Here is a 13,302-nt window from a genome sequence, read left to right on the forward strand (position 1 = left end):
ATAGTAGTTATATTCTTGTACATAGGGGCAGTATTATAGTAGTTATATTCTTGTACATAGGGGGCAGTATTATAGTAGTTATATTCTTGTACATAGGGGGCAGTATTATAGTAGTTATATTCTTGTACATACGGGGCAGTATTATAGTAGTTATATTCTTGTACATAGGAGAAGTATTATAGTAGTTATATTCTTGCACATAGGCGGAAGTATTATAGTAGTTATATTCTTGTACATACGGGGCAGTATTATAGTAGTTATATTCTTGTACATAGGGGCAGTATTATAGTAGTTATATTCTTGTACATAGGAGCAGTATTATAGTATTTATATCCTTGTACATAGGGGGCAATATTATAGTAGTTATATTCTTGTACATAGGGAGCAGTATTATAGTAGTTATATTCTTGTACATAGGGGGCAGTATTATAGTAGTTATATTCTTGTACATAGGGGCAGTATTATAGTAGTTATATTCTTGTACATAGGGGGCAGTATTATAGTAGTTATATTCTTGTACATAGGGGCAGTATTATAGTAGTTATATTCTTGTACATAGGGGGCAGTATTATAGTAGTTATATTCTTGTACATAGGAGCAATATTATAGTAGTTATATTCTTGTACATAGGGGCAGTATTATAGTAGTTATATTCTTGTATATAGGGGCAGTATTATAGTAGTTATATTCTTGTACATAGGGGCAGTATTATAGTAGTTATATTCTTATACATAGGATCAGTATTATAGTAGTTATATTCTTATACATAGGAGCAGTATTATAGTAGTTAAATTCTTGTACATAGGGGCAGTATTATAGTAGTTGTATACTTGTACATAGGCGGAAGTATTATAGTAGTTATATTCTTGTACATACGGGGCAGTATTATAGTAGTTATATTCTTGTACATACGGGGCAGTATTATAGTAGTTATATTCTTGTACATAGGGAGCAGTATTATAGTAGTTGTATTCTTGTACATAGGGACAGTATTATAGTAGTTATATTCTTGTACATAGGGACAGTATTATAGTAGTTATATTCTTGTACATAGGGACAGTATTATAGTAGTTATATTCTTGTACATAGGGGGAAGTATTATAGTAGTTATATTCTTGTACATAGGGGCAGTATTATAGTAGTTATATTCTTGTACATAGGAGCAGTATTATAGTACTTATATTCTTGTACATAGGGGCAGCATTATAGTAGCTATATTCTTGTACATAGGGGGCAGTATTATAGTAGCTATATTCTTGTACATACGGGGCAGTATTATAGTAGTTATATTCTTGTGTATAGGGGCAGTATTATAGTAGTTATATTCTTGTACATAGGGGCAGTATTATAGTAGTTATATTCTTGCACATAGGCGGAAGTATTATAGTAGTTATATTCTTGTACATACGGGGCAGTAATATAGTAGTTATATTCTTGTACATACGGGTCAGTATTATAGTAGTTATATTCTTGTACATAGGGGCAATATTATAGTAGTTATATTCTTGTACATAGGAGCAATATTATAGTAGTTATATCCTTGTACATAGGGGGCAGTATTATAGTAGTTATATTCTTGTACATAGGAGTATTATAGTAGTTATATTCTTGTACATAGGGGGCAGTATTATAGTAGTTATATTCTTATACATAGGAGCAGTATTATAGTAGTTATATTCTTGTACACAGGGGCAGTATTATAGTAGTTATATTCTTGTACATAGGAGCAGTATTATAGTAGATATATTCTTGTACATAGGGGGCAGTATTATAGTAGTTATATTCTTGTACATAGGGGCAGTATTATAGTAGTTATATTCTTATACATAGGGGGCAGTATTATAGTAGTTATATTCTTGTACATAGGGGCAGTATTATAGTAGCTATATTCTTGTACATAGGAGCAGTATTATAGTAGTTATATTCTTGCACTTAGGGGGCAGTATTATAGTAGTTATATTCTTATACATAGGGGGCAGTATTATAGTAGTTGTATTCTTGTACATAGGGGCAGTACTATAGTAGTTATATTCTTGTACATAGGGGGCAGTATTATAGTAGTTATATTCTTGTACATAGGGGCAGTATTATAGTAGTTATATTCTTGTACATAGGGGCAGTATTATAGTAGTTATATTCTTGTACATAGGGAGCAGTATTATAGTAGTTGTATTCTTGTACATAGGGACAGTATTATAGTAGTTATATTCTTGTACATAGGGACAGTATTATAGTAGTTATATTCTTGTACATAGGGACAGTATTATAGTAGTTATATTCTTGTACATAGGGGCAGTATTATAGTAGTCATATTCTTGTACATAGGGGGCAGTATTATAGTAGTTATATTCTTGTACATAGGAGCAGTATTATAGTAGTTATATTCTTGTACATAGGGGCAGCATTATAGTAGCTACATACTTGTACATAGGGGCAGTATTATAGCAGTTATATTCTTGTACATAGGGGGCAGTATTATAGTAGTTATATTCTTGTACATACGGGGCAGTATTATAGTAGTTATATTCTTGTATATAGGGGCAGTATTATAGTAGTTATATTCTTGTACATAGGGGCAGTATTATAGTAGTTATATTCTTGTACATAGGGGCAGTATTATAGTAGTTATATTCTTGCACATAGGCGGAAGTATTATAGTAGTTATATTGTTGTACATACGGGGCAGTAATATAGTAGTTATATTCTTGTACATACGGGGCAGTATTATAGTAGTTATATTCTTGTACATAGGGGCAGTATTATAGTAGTTATATTCTTGTACATAGGAGCAGTATTATAGTAGTTATATTCTTGTACATAGGGGGCAGTATTATAGTAGTTATATTCTTGTACATAGGGGCAGTATTATAGTAGTTATATTCTTATACATAGGGGGCAGTATTATAGTAGTTATATTCTTGTACATAGGGGCAGTATTATAGTAGCTATATTCTTGTACATAGGAGCAGTATTATAGTAGTTATATTCTTGTACATAGGGGCAGTATTATAGTAGTTATATTCTTATACATAGGGGGCAGTATTATAGTAGTTATATTCTTGTACATAGGGGCAGTATTATAGTAGCTATATTCTTGTACATAGGGGGCAGTATTATAGTAGTTGTATTCTTGTACATAGGGGCAGTATTATAGTAGTTATATTCTTGTACATAGGGGGCAGTATTATAGTAGCTATATTCTTGTACATAGGGACAGTATTATACTAGTTATATTCTTGTACATAGGGGGCAGTATTATAATAGCTATATTCTTGTACATAGGGGGCAGTATTATAGTAGCTATATTCTTGTACATAGGGACAGTATTATAGTAGTTATATTCTTGTACATAGGAATCAGTATTATAGTAGTTATATTCTTGTACATGGGGGCAGTATTATAGTAGTTATATTCTTATACATAGGAGGCAGTATTATAGTAGTTATATTCTTGTACATAGGGGCAGTATTATAGTAGTTATATTCTTGTACATAGGGGCAGTATTATAGTAGTTATATTCTTGTACATAGGGGCAGTATTATAGTAGTTATATTCTTGTACATGGGGGGGCAGTATTATGGTAGTTATATTCTTGTACATAGGGGCAGTATTATAGTAGTTATATTCTTGTACATAGGGGCAGTATTATAGTAGTTATATTCTTGTACATGGGGGGCAGTATTATAGTAGTTATATTCTTGTACATGGTGGGCAGTATTATAGTAGTTATATTCTTGTACATGGGGGGCAGTATTATAGTAGTTATATTCTTGTACATAGGGGCAGTATTATAGTAGTTACATTCTTGCACATAGGCGGAAGTATTATAGTAGTTATATTGTTGTACATACGGGGCAGTAATATAGTAGTTATATTCTTGTACATAGGGGGCAGTATTATGGTAGTTATATTCTTGTACATAGGAGCAGTATTATAGTAGTTATATTCTTGTACATAGGGGGCAGTATTATAGTAGTTATATTCTTGTACATAGGGGGCAGTATTATAGTAGTTATATTCTTGTACATAGGGACAGTATTATAGTAGTTATATTCTTGTACATAGGGAGCAGTATTATAGTATATTCTTGTACATGGGGGCAGTATTATATTAGTTATATTCTTATACATAGGGGGCAGTATTATAGTAGTTATATTCTTGTACATGGGGGGGCAGTATTATAGTAGTTATATTCTTGTACATAGGGGCAGTATTATAGTAGTTATATTCTTGTACATGGGGGGCAGTATTATAGTAGTTATATTCTTTTGTCATGGGGGGCAGTATTATAGTAGTTATATTCTTGTACATGGGGGGCAGTATTATAGCAGTTATATTATTGTACATGGGGGGCAGTATTATAGTAGTTATATTCTTGTCAGTTGACTATGTTATTTTCTAAAGCTGGTGACATTTGTACACTTATAATATAAAATATGAAGGAAGTGGCTTTCAGAAAACAGCAAAAACAGCGAAACTCCATTCTCCTATCAGCCAAATGAACATAGAGTCTAACATGCGATATACATTACACTATTAAACTACAAGTACCAGCAATAACAGCAAAATCTCGGACAAAGAAGCCTAGCATGCAGAGAGGTAGCTGCCATCCTGGCCTTAGTGTAACCTGTAATTACAGGCCGTAGTAGATGCCCGCTCAGTAGTAGGATGTCAGCAGGTTATGGGTCTCACACATATAAAAGTGCTATTGTTATGTTTATTTATAAAAAATACTTCCGTGAGGAACACAATGCAAACTGCGAAACAATGCAGGAAACTTGACTTTCTGGATTCCAGGAATGACACCCGCAGAGCTCAATGCACAGACTGGGGACGCTGACTCCTGTCCTGAGAAGCCTCATGTCAGACAATGTACAGATACCATCAGCTTCACCTGGACGCTGACCTGCAACCTCCAGTGAAGGAACCGGAAAGATTTTAATTTCTTTTTTTTTTTTTTTTAACTCTGACTCTAGTTTGCATTTCTTATAGATATAGTAAAGTAAATGAAGAGCTTCCGCTCAGTTTCCGCTCCAAAAACCTGTAGGCTATGTTCACACAGAGGTTTTTGGGGAAAAAAAATGCTCCAAAATCCTTCTAAAAAAAAAAACCCTTCAAAAACTCTTTCTATTCATTTCTATGAGAAATCCACTTTGCTGTTACATATCAGGAGTATTTTTTGGGGGTTTTTAACTTTTTTTGTATCCTGAAGAGTTTTTGCATAATCAATACTATGAAGCTGATCCAGAAGGAAAGGTCTCCAAACTAGGCAGTCAATAGGCTGAAAAGAACTCTTCAAGAACCTGTCGAGTTTTTCAAGGCTAAGATACCACAGGAAACTCTGGAGTCTTTTTTCTGAAGCGTATTTTGTGCAGTTTTTCCAGTTGTTTCCTGAGTGTTTTTACAACGTTTTTGGCCGCTGGCATTCTTTTTTTAGGAGGGTTTTCACTTAGTCTTTGTGAAGTATTTTTTACTGTCGTGTTCTGCTACTTTTTTTTCACTCAATTAAATACTGAAGAAAACGCTAGCCATAATTTTTAAGCAAAAACAATGCCAAAAAGGAAAAAGAAAAAAAAGTCATTTGGATTCTGAAAACAATTAAAAGATGTTCAAAAGCCTGAACATATGAACAGCATAGAAAGGTCTATGTTTATTATTTTGATCTTTTTCTGATAGTTTTTTCAGTAGGTTCCCTTGGTGGAATTCGCCTGAAGAAGACATTGGACCGGCGTTGGAGGTGCGCTGGAGTCAGACGCTCCTGATTCATGAAGAGGCATAAACCAGTATACTAGGACAGACAGATGGACTAGGAACAGACCCCAATGAGTTGGTTCCTTTTCTGAAAAATGGACTTTCCAACACAACAAGGAAATTCCTCCGAGACACTTCTTATTCCAGCTTCGCTCACTTCGGCATTGGGAGGGGAGCAGGCCTGGCCGCAAAAAGACTATGGAAATCTGCCGGGTTGGGGGCACGATCGGCAGGTTTGGGTAGATGTGCCGTCACTGGCCCGGCTCATCTCCTGATGCAGAAGTGAGCAGAGAAGGAATACCTCTTTAATGCCAACATTATGGAATTGTTATTTAACCAAACCGCCAGTCAGACAATGCATGATGAAGGCATGGTCTACAGCGGGGAAGATAATTTGACTCTGCAGAATTTTTAGTATGATCCTTCCATTCTTTTGGCACTTACTCTATAGAGATTCCAGAGACACATTTTTGGGACGTGTGTTTGCAGACGGAATTGTTACCAGCAGTAAACATCCTGATGGTAATGGTACCTCTACAGATAGTCATTGACATTCAGGATGTATTTTACAGCTGCAAGTTAAAAAAAAAACAAAAAAAAACCAAGCCTGCGGTGATGAAACATGACCGGGCAGGTACTGAAAGAGAGCGGAGAGGGGAAGATACAATGGATTTCCAAGTGCAACATCGGACAAAGACGATGTCAGGGTTTGAACAAAAACTATTATCCCCCCTCAGTAGCGATAAGGAATCAGTCAGAGCCAACTGTTTTTCTTTTAGTTGTATCCAGTCGTGGGAAAGATGGGCGACGCATCTGCTGAACTCAAGGGCCACCCAGCTTTCTTAGGACCTTGAATGGCAAATGTGAGTATACAGTGTAAGTTGGGTTTATCTACATGAAAAATTTTTGGAGGTAGGTGGGGTCATATAGTAACCATAGGAAAATTCTTGCAGGTCCTACAACCCTTTCAGTTGTCTATGTAAGCAAGTTGCAATATCCAATGTTGCAGCCATAATGGGGGGCATACACAGACCAATTTATTTCCATTAAGACGGTGACTATACTCGCTCACTGTCGCCTATATAATTTACTTGCAGTAAAAAAGGAGTTTGAAATTAATTGGTTTCCTGCAATGTCTTAAAAGTGTAATTAAACTTTTTGTAACCTTCTGAATCATTAGAACCTACTCCATTGCCTTATCTTGCTTCCTTTTCTCCCAACCTCCGTGCTGAAAGTGCTGTTTTAACTGCCTTGTTCATGATCTTTTAGTAGCTGCTTTGAACTGCTGCTGTAGCATATATCCAAACTCAATCGTTGTTTACAAACACTCCCTTTCTGAGCATGGAGGGGGGGAGGGAGAGAAAAGCGCAGAGCAACTACAGATTCTTGCTACAGCTGCAGTTCAAAGTAGCTACTAAAAGTGCAGGAACCAGGCAGTTAAAAAAGCACTTTCAGCATGGAATTTGGGAGAAAAAAGCAAAACGAGGTAACTTAACTTTGCAAAAGCTAATCAACAATTAAAATATATATATATAAAAAAAAGTTGAGTTATTCTTTAAATTCCCAATAACCATGTATTCTTTAGGGCTCAAACATACAGTTCCATATCATGCTGCAATATGGTGCCTCTTGAAGCTTGGTATTCTGCCTAAAAGAATGCGATTGGGCAAATTATGGGTGCATAGAAGTACAAATTGGGTCTGTAGCTACTAGAATTTTGTTTCAAGATTCCCAAAAGAATATTTTTTCTCCAATTTCTGTGTACTCTAAGTGCAGCCTTGAGTATGCAGCAATCACAAAAGCTTCTCTGCTTCCTCCTGTAGTATGTACATTGCACACTACTTATCTTCTCTATTGACACCAAGCAAATATCAACAGACTCTTGGAAAGGAAATTCTCAGAGCAGCTCATCCCACAAGATCTACAGTCACAAAAAAAGACGACATTACGTCAATGGTAACAACCTCCGAAAATATGGCTATGGCCATTTTTGACCATTCTCCTCAATCATCCATGTAGGAATCAAGACCTAAAACATAAACTTTAGTTGACTTATAGTCCATGAAGCGGAGACCTGAGGAGCTGTTAGGTACAGCCTGCAGATCTGATACGAAGGGACCATGGTAGATACTGGTGAATTGCTTTATAAGATAGCTGGTCCTTGCGTGCGGACAACTCAACAGATGGACCAAATTTATTAAGGAAGCATAATCCTCTTAATAAAGTTACCAAATCTTATCCTGTTCTTTTTGTTCCTATGAACAAGTCAAAAAGTATTTGGAACCGGTAGATCAGCCATTATCGCCATTATCTAAATCACCGGTGACCAACAATGTACCTGCCAGCAACACCTGAGATTTCTCACATTTTCAAGTATACCCAGCAGCCATAGCTTTGCTACATGTGCCCCATAAGGGGATGAGCACCACTGGTTTCCTAGAATTAAGGACCACTTTACCTGCAGGCCATCTTTGTGGAGCTAATGCTCAGTGCAATCAATGCTACTGCAATTTACGATAAGTGAAGCCTTAAGGAGCATGACGCTCTGAAGATAATTGAGGTTCCTTCATTCTAACAATTATTGGGCAGTCTTGGCTCATGAGCCTCCACCACTAATGTCTTCAGTTATGACTCCGATTGTGAACCCCCCAACAACCGCAAGAACAAAAGATCCTTCATGCCCCTTTGGTTCTCGTTGGCCTCTCTCGGGACTCTGGAGAGACAAAGAGGAGCCCACAAATATTGTCCTTCTCGCGAGAAGACATGTGTTCCTTCCACCATAGAGCAACCCTATGGTCAAAAGATTAGTCGAAGATAACCCTAGAGGATACCAATCCAAGGAAAATCATTGCCAGCTTTGGAAATCATCTAATTTGACATCAACAGATGAAAAACTTCCTGCTGTGGGTGGACTAAGCTGTGAACTCATCTTTTACATCAATCCCATTGTCATCACAGAAGTGTAACTTTAATTATACATGAGTTGTGTCATGGGTGTAATATCGGGTGCAATATCCATCTTATATGACTGATTTATGGTTCATTCTCATAAATCCGCACTCATTATTCTACATCACTCTTGACGAGAAGACAATGGACAACGATGATGACCACAGCTGTCTCACCATTCGTGTGGTCTCTGGACACTTGCTTTATTACTGCTACTTCCTATTAACAAGTTACTCCCAAAAGTTTCCGATCCAGTGAAATGCAATGTAACATTTCCATTTTGCACAACCTGTTTTAGTTCAAAGTCCATCAATGTCAAGCTCTTTGGAGTTAGATGGGATCCACCCTAGGAGAACCTAAAGAAAAATTCTTGGCGTTCCAAAATTCTTGGTGTTCCTACAACCTTCTCAGTTCACTCAATAAATTGCAAAATCCTGACTGCAGAACCGGAATTAACATATGTGGATCCTCAAAACACAACAGAGGTTTTGGACAGTTCCGGTCCAAATGGTCTACATTGTTTTCTGCATTTAAGAAAGTATTGATGCTTTAGAACTTTTGACATTTTATGAAATATTAAAACCCAGCTCATTGCAGAAGTCAAATAGGAGGAGAAGGACAATCGGAAATACATAAGTGAGAAACCTAAAGACCCCAAAACAGTATGTTCTGAAGAAACATCATGTATATGAAGACCAGGTGTCAGCAAGCCTAAGGAGAATCTTACATGGTACTCAACTCTGATGAGCATTTATTACATGAAGGTTCTGTAAAATTTCCTAAGACAAGGATCTAAAATAAGTCCATTTTGCTCCACATTTTTTTGAGAAGGCACCTAGAAAGTGGCCAATATCCTACTCATCCTAGGAGAACATGTCAGAGGGACAGTCTAGATATATATAGATACAATGTATTTGCTTCCTGGATATCTTCCCCTCCCCCTTTAGCTTTGGGAATGCAATTACTGCTTCTGATTGAATTGCATATTATCTGAACGCTTCACACAAAAATCACCAGAGAAAGACTCTAAATAGGAAGCCAAGGACTTACCATTCAACCCATTGGGAATACTTCTGTGATGGGGAAGGGTGGAAAGGTCATCTGCAGATCTCCTGATGGTCCCAGTTTTATTCTCCACTGGTTTGGGGTGATGAGGATGATGGTGATGGTCAGGACTGCCTGCGCTGCCAGTACTACTTGATGTGCTGCTGCCATCCCCTACATCTCTTGCCCCAGAGCTTCCATTCAAATTGGTCAGACTGTTTTGGCTATCAATGGAGCTCCTAGACCCTGCCCCATTCCTCTCCTCATCCAGCATCAGGACTATCTCCTTCAGCTCCAAGTTATCTCTAATAAGAGCCTCCTGCTTGGCTTCCAGCTCCTTTAGTTTTTGATGATAGGACCCTACCTCCTTCCACATCACACTGGCAGTGTGTCTCCCAAATCTCTGCCATTCCCTGGAAAGCTTTTTCCCCTTTTGCCTATCATCATCCAAAAAGCAACACAGCTCCCTGAGCTCCTGGTTGTCATCTTGAAGTTTCTGGTTGACTTCCTTCAACCCCCTGATCTCATGAAGATGGACCTGCAGCCTCCTGTTAACATCCTTCATTAAATTGCCATGTTCCACCATAACATTCATCTTCTCAATCTCCACTTTCCTCATCCTCTTGACAAGGTCCTCCTTGCTCCACCTGAGAAGCTCTTCATCTGAGATCGTGTTCAGGTCTTCTGAAGACCCTGTTCCTTGGGGAAGCTTTGCCATGACAAGTCTTGAGGGATGCAAAAATGAGGGAATCAGAATTCAACCAAACTCCCTTTTTTGTGCAAAACTACCATTCCTGAGCTGGTGCTATACAGCAGATTCCTGCATCAGCCATGGAGCAGAGGTCTCATGCATTGCAGGTGAGAACTTGTGCAGAAGAAGAGGATGTAATCCAATAGTTCCCAGCCTCAGACTCCCTCCGGAGACACACTGCAGGCAGTCATTTGTAGCTTATCCTCCTGCACAGTCCGGGCTCGATCCCGCAGCTCTGCTGTCTCCTGCTCCTCTAAAGCCTCCTCCTCCCCTCCTGCCTGTCCTCCACTTGCTGAGCACCTTTTTTCTTCTCTGAATCAAACAAGCTTTATTGACAAGTGCATTGCCTGACAACACGATTCAAACTGGGTCAACGTTCTAAGCTTGGTAGAAATAAAGTAACAATTCAGCAAGCGGAGAAGCCGGCCACAGATGGAAGGTGCCGGCAGCAGAGCAGAGGGGTGACGCCGCATTGGAGAGGGTTGATGGCAGCAGAGGAGAGGGGCGCCGGCCACATTGGAGAGGGGCCAACAGCAGAGGGGTGCCGGCCTCAGTGGAGAGGGGTGCCGGCCGAATTTGAGATGGGCTGGCAACAGAGGGGTGCCGGCAGCAGAGGAGAGAGTTGATGGCAGCAGAGGAGAGGGGCGCCGGCCACATTGGAGATGGGCCAGCAGAAGAGAGGGGCCAGCCTCAGTGGAGAGGGGTGCCGGCCGAATTTGAGATGGGCTGGCAACAGAGGAGAGAGTTGATGGCAGAAGAGAGGGGCCAGTCGCAGAGGAGAGGTGATGGCAGCAGAGGAGAGGGGCGCTGGCCTCAGAGAAGAGGGGCGCTGACAGAAGAGGGGCCAGCCACAGAGGAGAGGGGCGCGGTCCCCAGAGAAGAGGTGACAGCAGCAGAGGAGAGGGGTGCCGGCCTCAGAGAAGAGGTGACAGCAGCAGAGGAGAGGGGTGCCAGCCTCAGAGAAGAGGTGACAGCAGCAGAGGAGAGGGGTGCCAGCCTCAGAGAAGAGGTGACAGCAGCAGAGGAGAGGGGTGCTGGCAGAAGAGGGGCCAGCCACAGAGGAGAGGGGTACGGTCCCCAGAGAAGAGGTGACAGCAGCAGAGGAGAGGGGTGCCGGCCTCAGAGAAGAGGTGACAGCAGCAGAGGAGAGGGGTGCCAGCCTCAGAGAAGAGGTGACAGCAGCAGAGGAGAGGGGTGCCAGCCTCAGAGAAGAGGTGACAGCAGCAGAGGAGAGGGGTGCTGGCAGAAGAGGGGCCAGCCACAGAGGAGAGGGGTACGGTCCCCAGAGAAGAGGTGACAGCAGCAGAGGAGAGGGGTGCCAGCGTCAGAGAAGAGGTGACAGCAGCAGAGGAGAGGGGCGCTGACAGAAGAGGGGCCAGCCACAGAGGAGAGGGGTACGGTCCCCAGAGAAGAGGTGACAGCAGCAGAGGAGAGGGGTGCCGGCCTCAGAGAAGAGGGGCGCTGACAGAAGAGGGGCCAGCCACAGAGGAGAGGGGCGCGGTCCCCAGAGAAGAGGTGACAGCAGCAGAGGAGAGGGGTGCCGGCCTCAGAGAAGAGGTGACAGCAGCAGAGGAGAGGGGTGCCAGCCTCAGAGAAGAGGTGACAGCAGCAGAGGAGAGGGGTGCCAGCCTCAGAGAAGAGGTGACAGCAGCAGAGGAGAGGGGTGCTGGCAGAAGAGGGGCCAGCCACAGAGGAGAGGGGTACGGTCCCCAGAGAAGAGGTGACAGCAGCAGAGGAGAGGGGTGCCAGCCTCAGAGAAGAGGTGACAGCAGCAGAGGAGAGGGGCGCTGACAGAAGAGGGGCCAGCCACAGAGGAGAGGGGTACGGTCTCCAGAGAAGAGGTGACAGCAGCAGAGGAGAGGGGTGCCGGCCTCAGAGAAGAGGGGCGCTGACAGAAGAGGGGCCAGCCACAGAGGAGAGGGGCGCGGTCCCCAGAGAAGAGGTGACAGCAGCAGAGGAGAGGGGTGCCAGCCTCAGAGAAGAGGTGACAGCAGCAGAGGAGAGGGGTGCCAGCCTCAGAGAAGAGGTGACAGCAGCAGAGGAGAGGGGTGCCAGCCTCAGAGAAGAGGTGACAGCAGCAGAGGAGAGGGGTGCTGGCAGAAGAGGGGCCAGCCACAGAGGAGAGGGGTACGGTCCCCAGAGAAGAGGTGACAGCAGCAGAGGAGAGGGGTGCCAGCCTCAGAGAAGAGGTGACAGCAGCAGAGGAGAGGGGCGCTGACAGAAGAGGGGCCAGCCACAGAGGAGAGGGGTACGGTCCCCAGAGAAGAGGTGACAGCAGCAGAGGAGAGGGGTGCCGGCCTCAGAGAAGAGGGGCGCTGACAGAAGAGGGTCCAGCCACAGAGGAGAGGGGCGCGGTCCCCAGAGAAGAGGTGACAGCAGCAGAGGAGAGGGGTGCCGGCCTCAGAGAAGAGGTGACAGCAGCAGAGGAGAGGGGTGCCAGCCTCAGAGAAGAGGTGACAGCAGCAGAGGAGAGGGGTGCCGGCCTCAGAGAAGAGGTGACAGCAGCAGAGGAGAGGGGTGCCGGCCTCAGAGAAGAGGTGACAGCAGCAGAGGAGAGGGGTGCCAGCCTCAGAGAAGAGGTGACAGCAGCAGAGGAGAGGGGTGCTGCTGCATGACTGTGACAAAACTGTAAACCATGAAAAATAAAAAAAAAGATGTACAATTGCTGAATAGTATTAGGATATTCATGAATAAAGTGAAAACTGTATGTTATATAACAAAAATAACAATAAATAAAAAATATAAACTGATATACTCTGTTCTATAAATAATAATTATAAACTGATTTCCTGTATGTTATATAATGC

The 13,302-nt window shown here is 41.9% G+C and overlaps 1 protein-coding gene across 1 annotated transcript in view; it reads right to left on the minus strand.

Moving 5' to 3' along the window:
- CCDC85C (coiled-coil domain containing 85C) overlaps positions 1 to 10,807 on the minus strand; it is a 186,654-nt gene extending 175,847 nt beyond the window's left edge. The window contains exon 1 of the mRNA XM_073638534.1: positions 9,751 to 10,807. Within this exon, the coding sequence (XP_073494635.1) occupies positions 9,751 to 10,462 (712 nt within the window). The 5' untranslated portion in view covers positions 10,463 to 10,807. The remainder of the gene's footprint in view (positions 1 to 9,750) is intronic.
- Positions 10,808 to 13,302: the final 2,495 nt, after the last annotated feature.

The sequence above is a fragment of the Phyllobates terribilis genome, unplaced genomic scaffold (genome assembly GCF_046119375.1).
Source record: "Phyllobates terribilis strain yellow unplaced genomic scaffold, ASM4611937v1 Scaffold_7__3_contigs__length_470593459, whole genome shotgun sequence".
NCBI classification, from domain to species: domain Eukaryota; kingdom Metazoa; phylum Chordata; class Amphibia; order Anura; family Dendrobatidae; genus Phyllobates; species Phyllobates terribilis.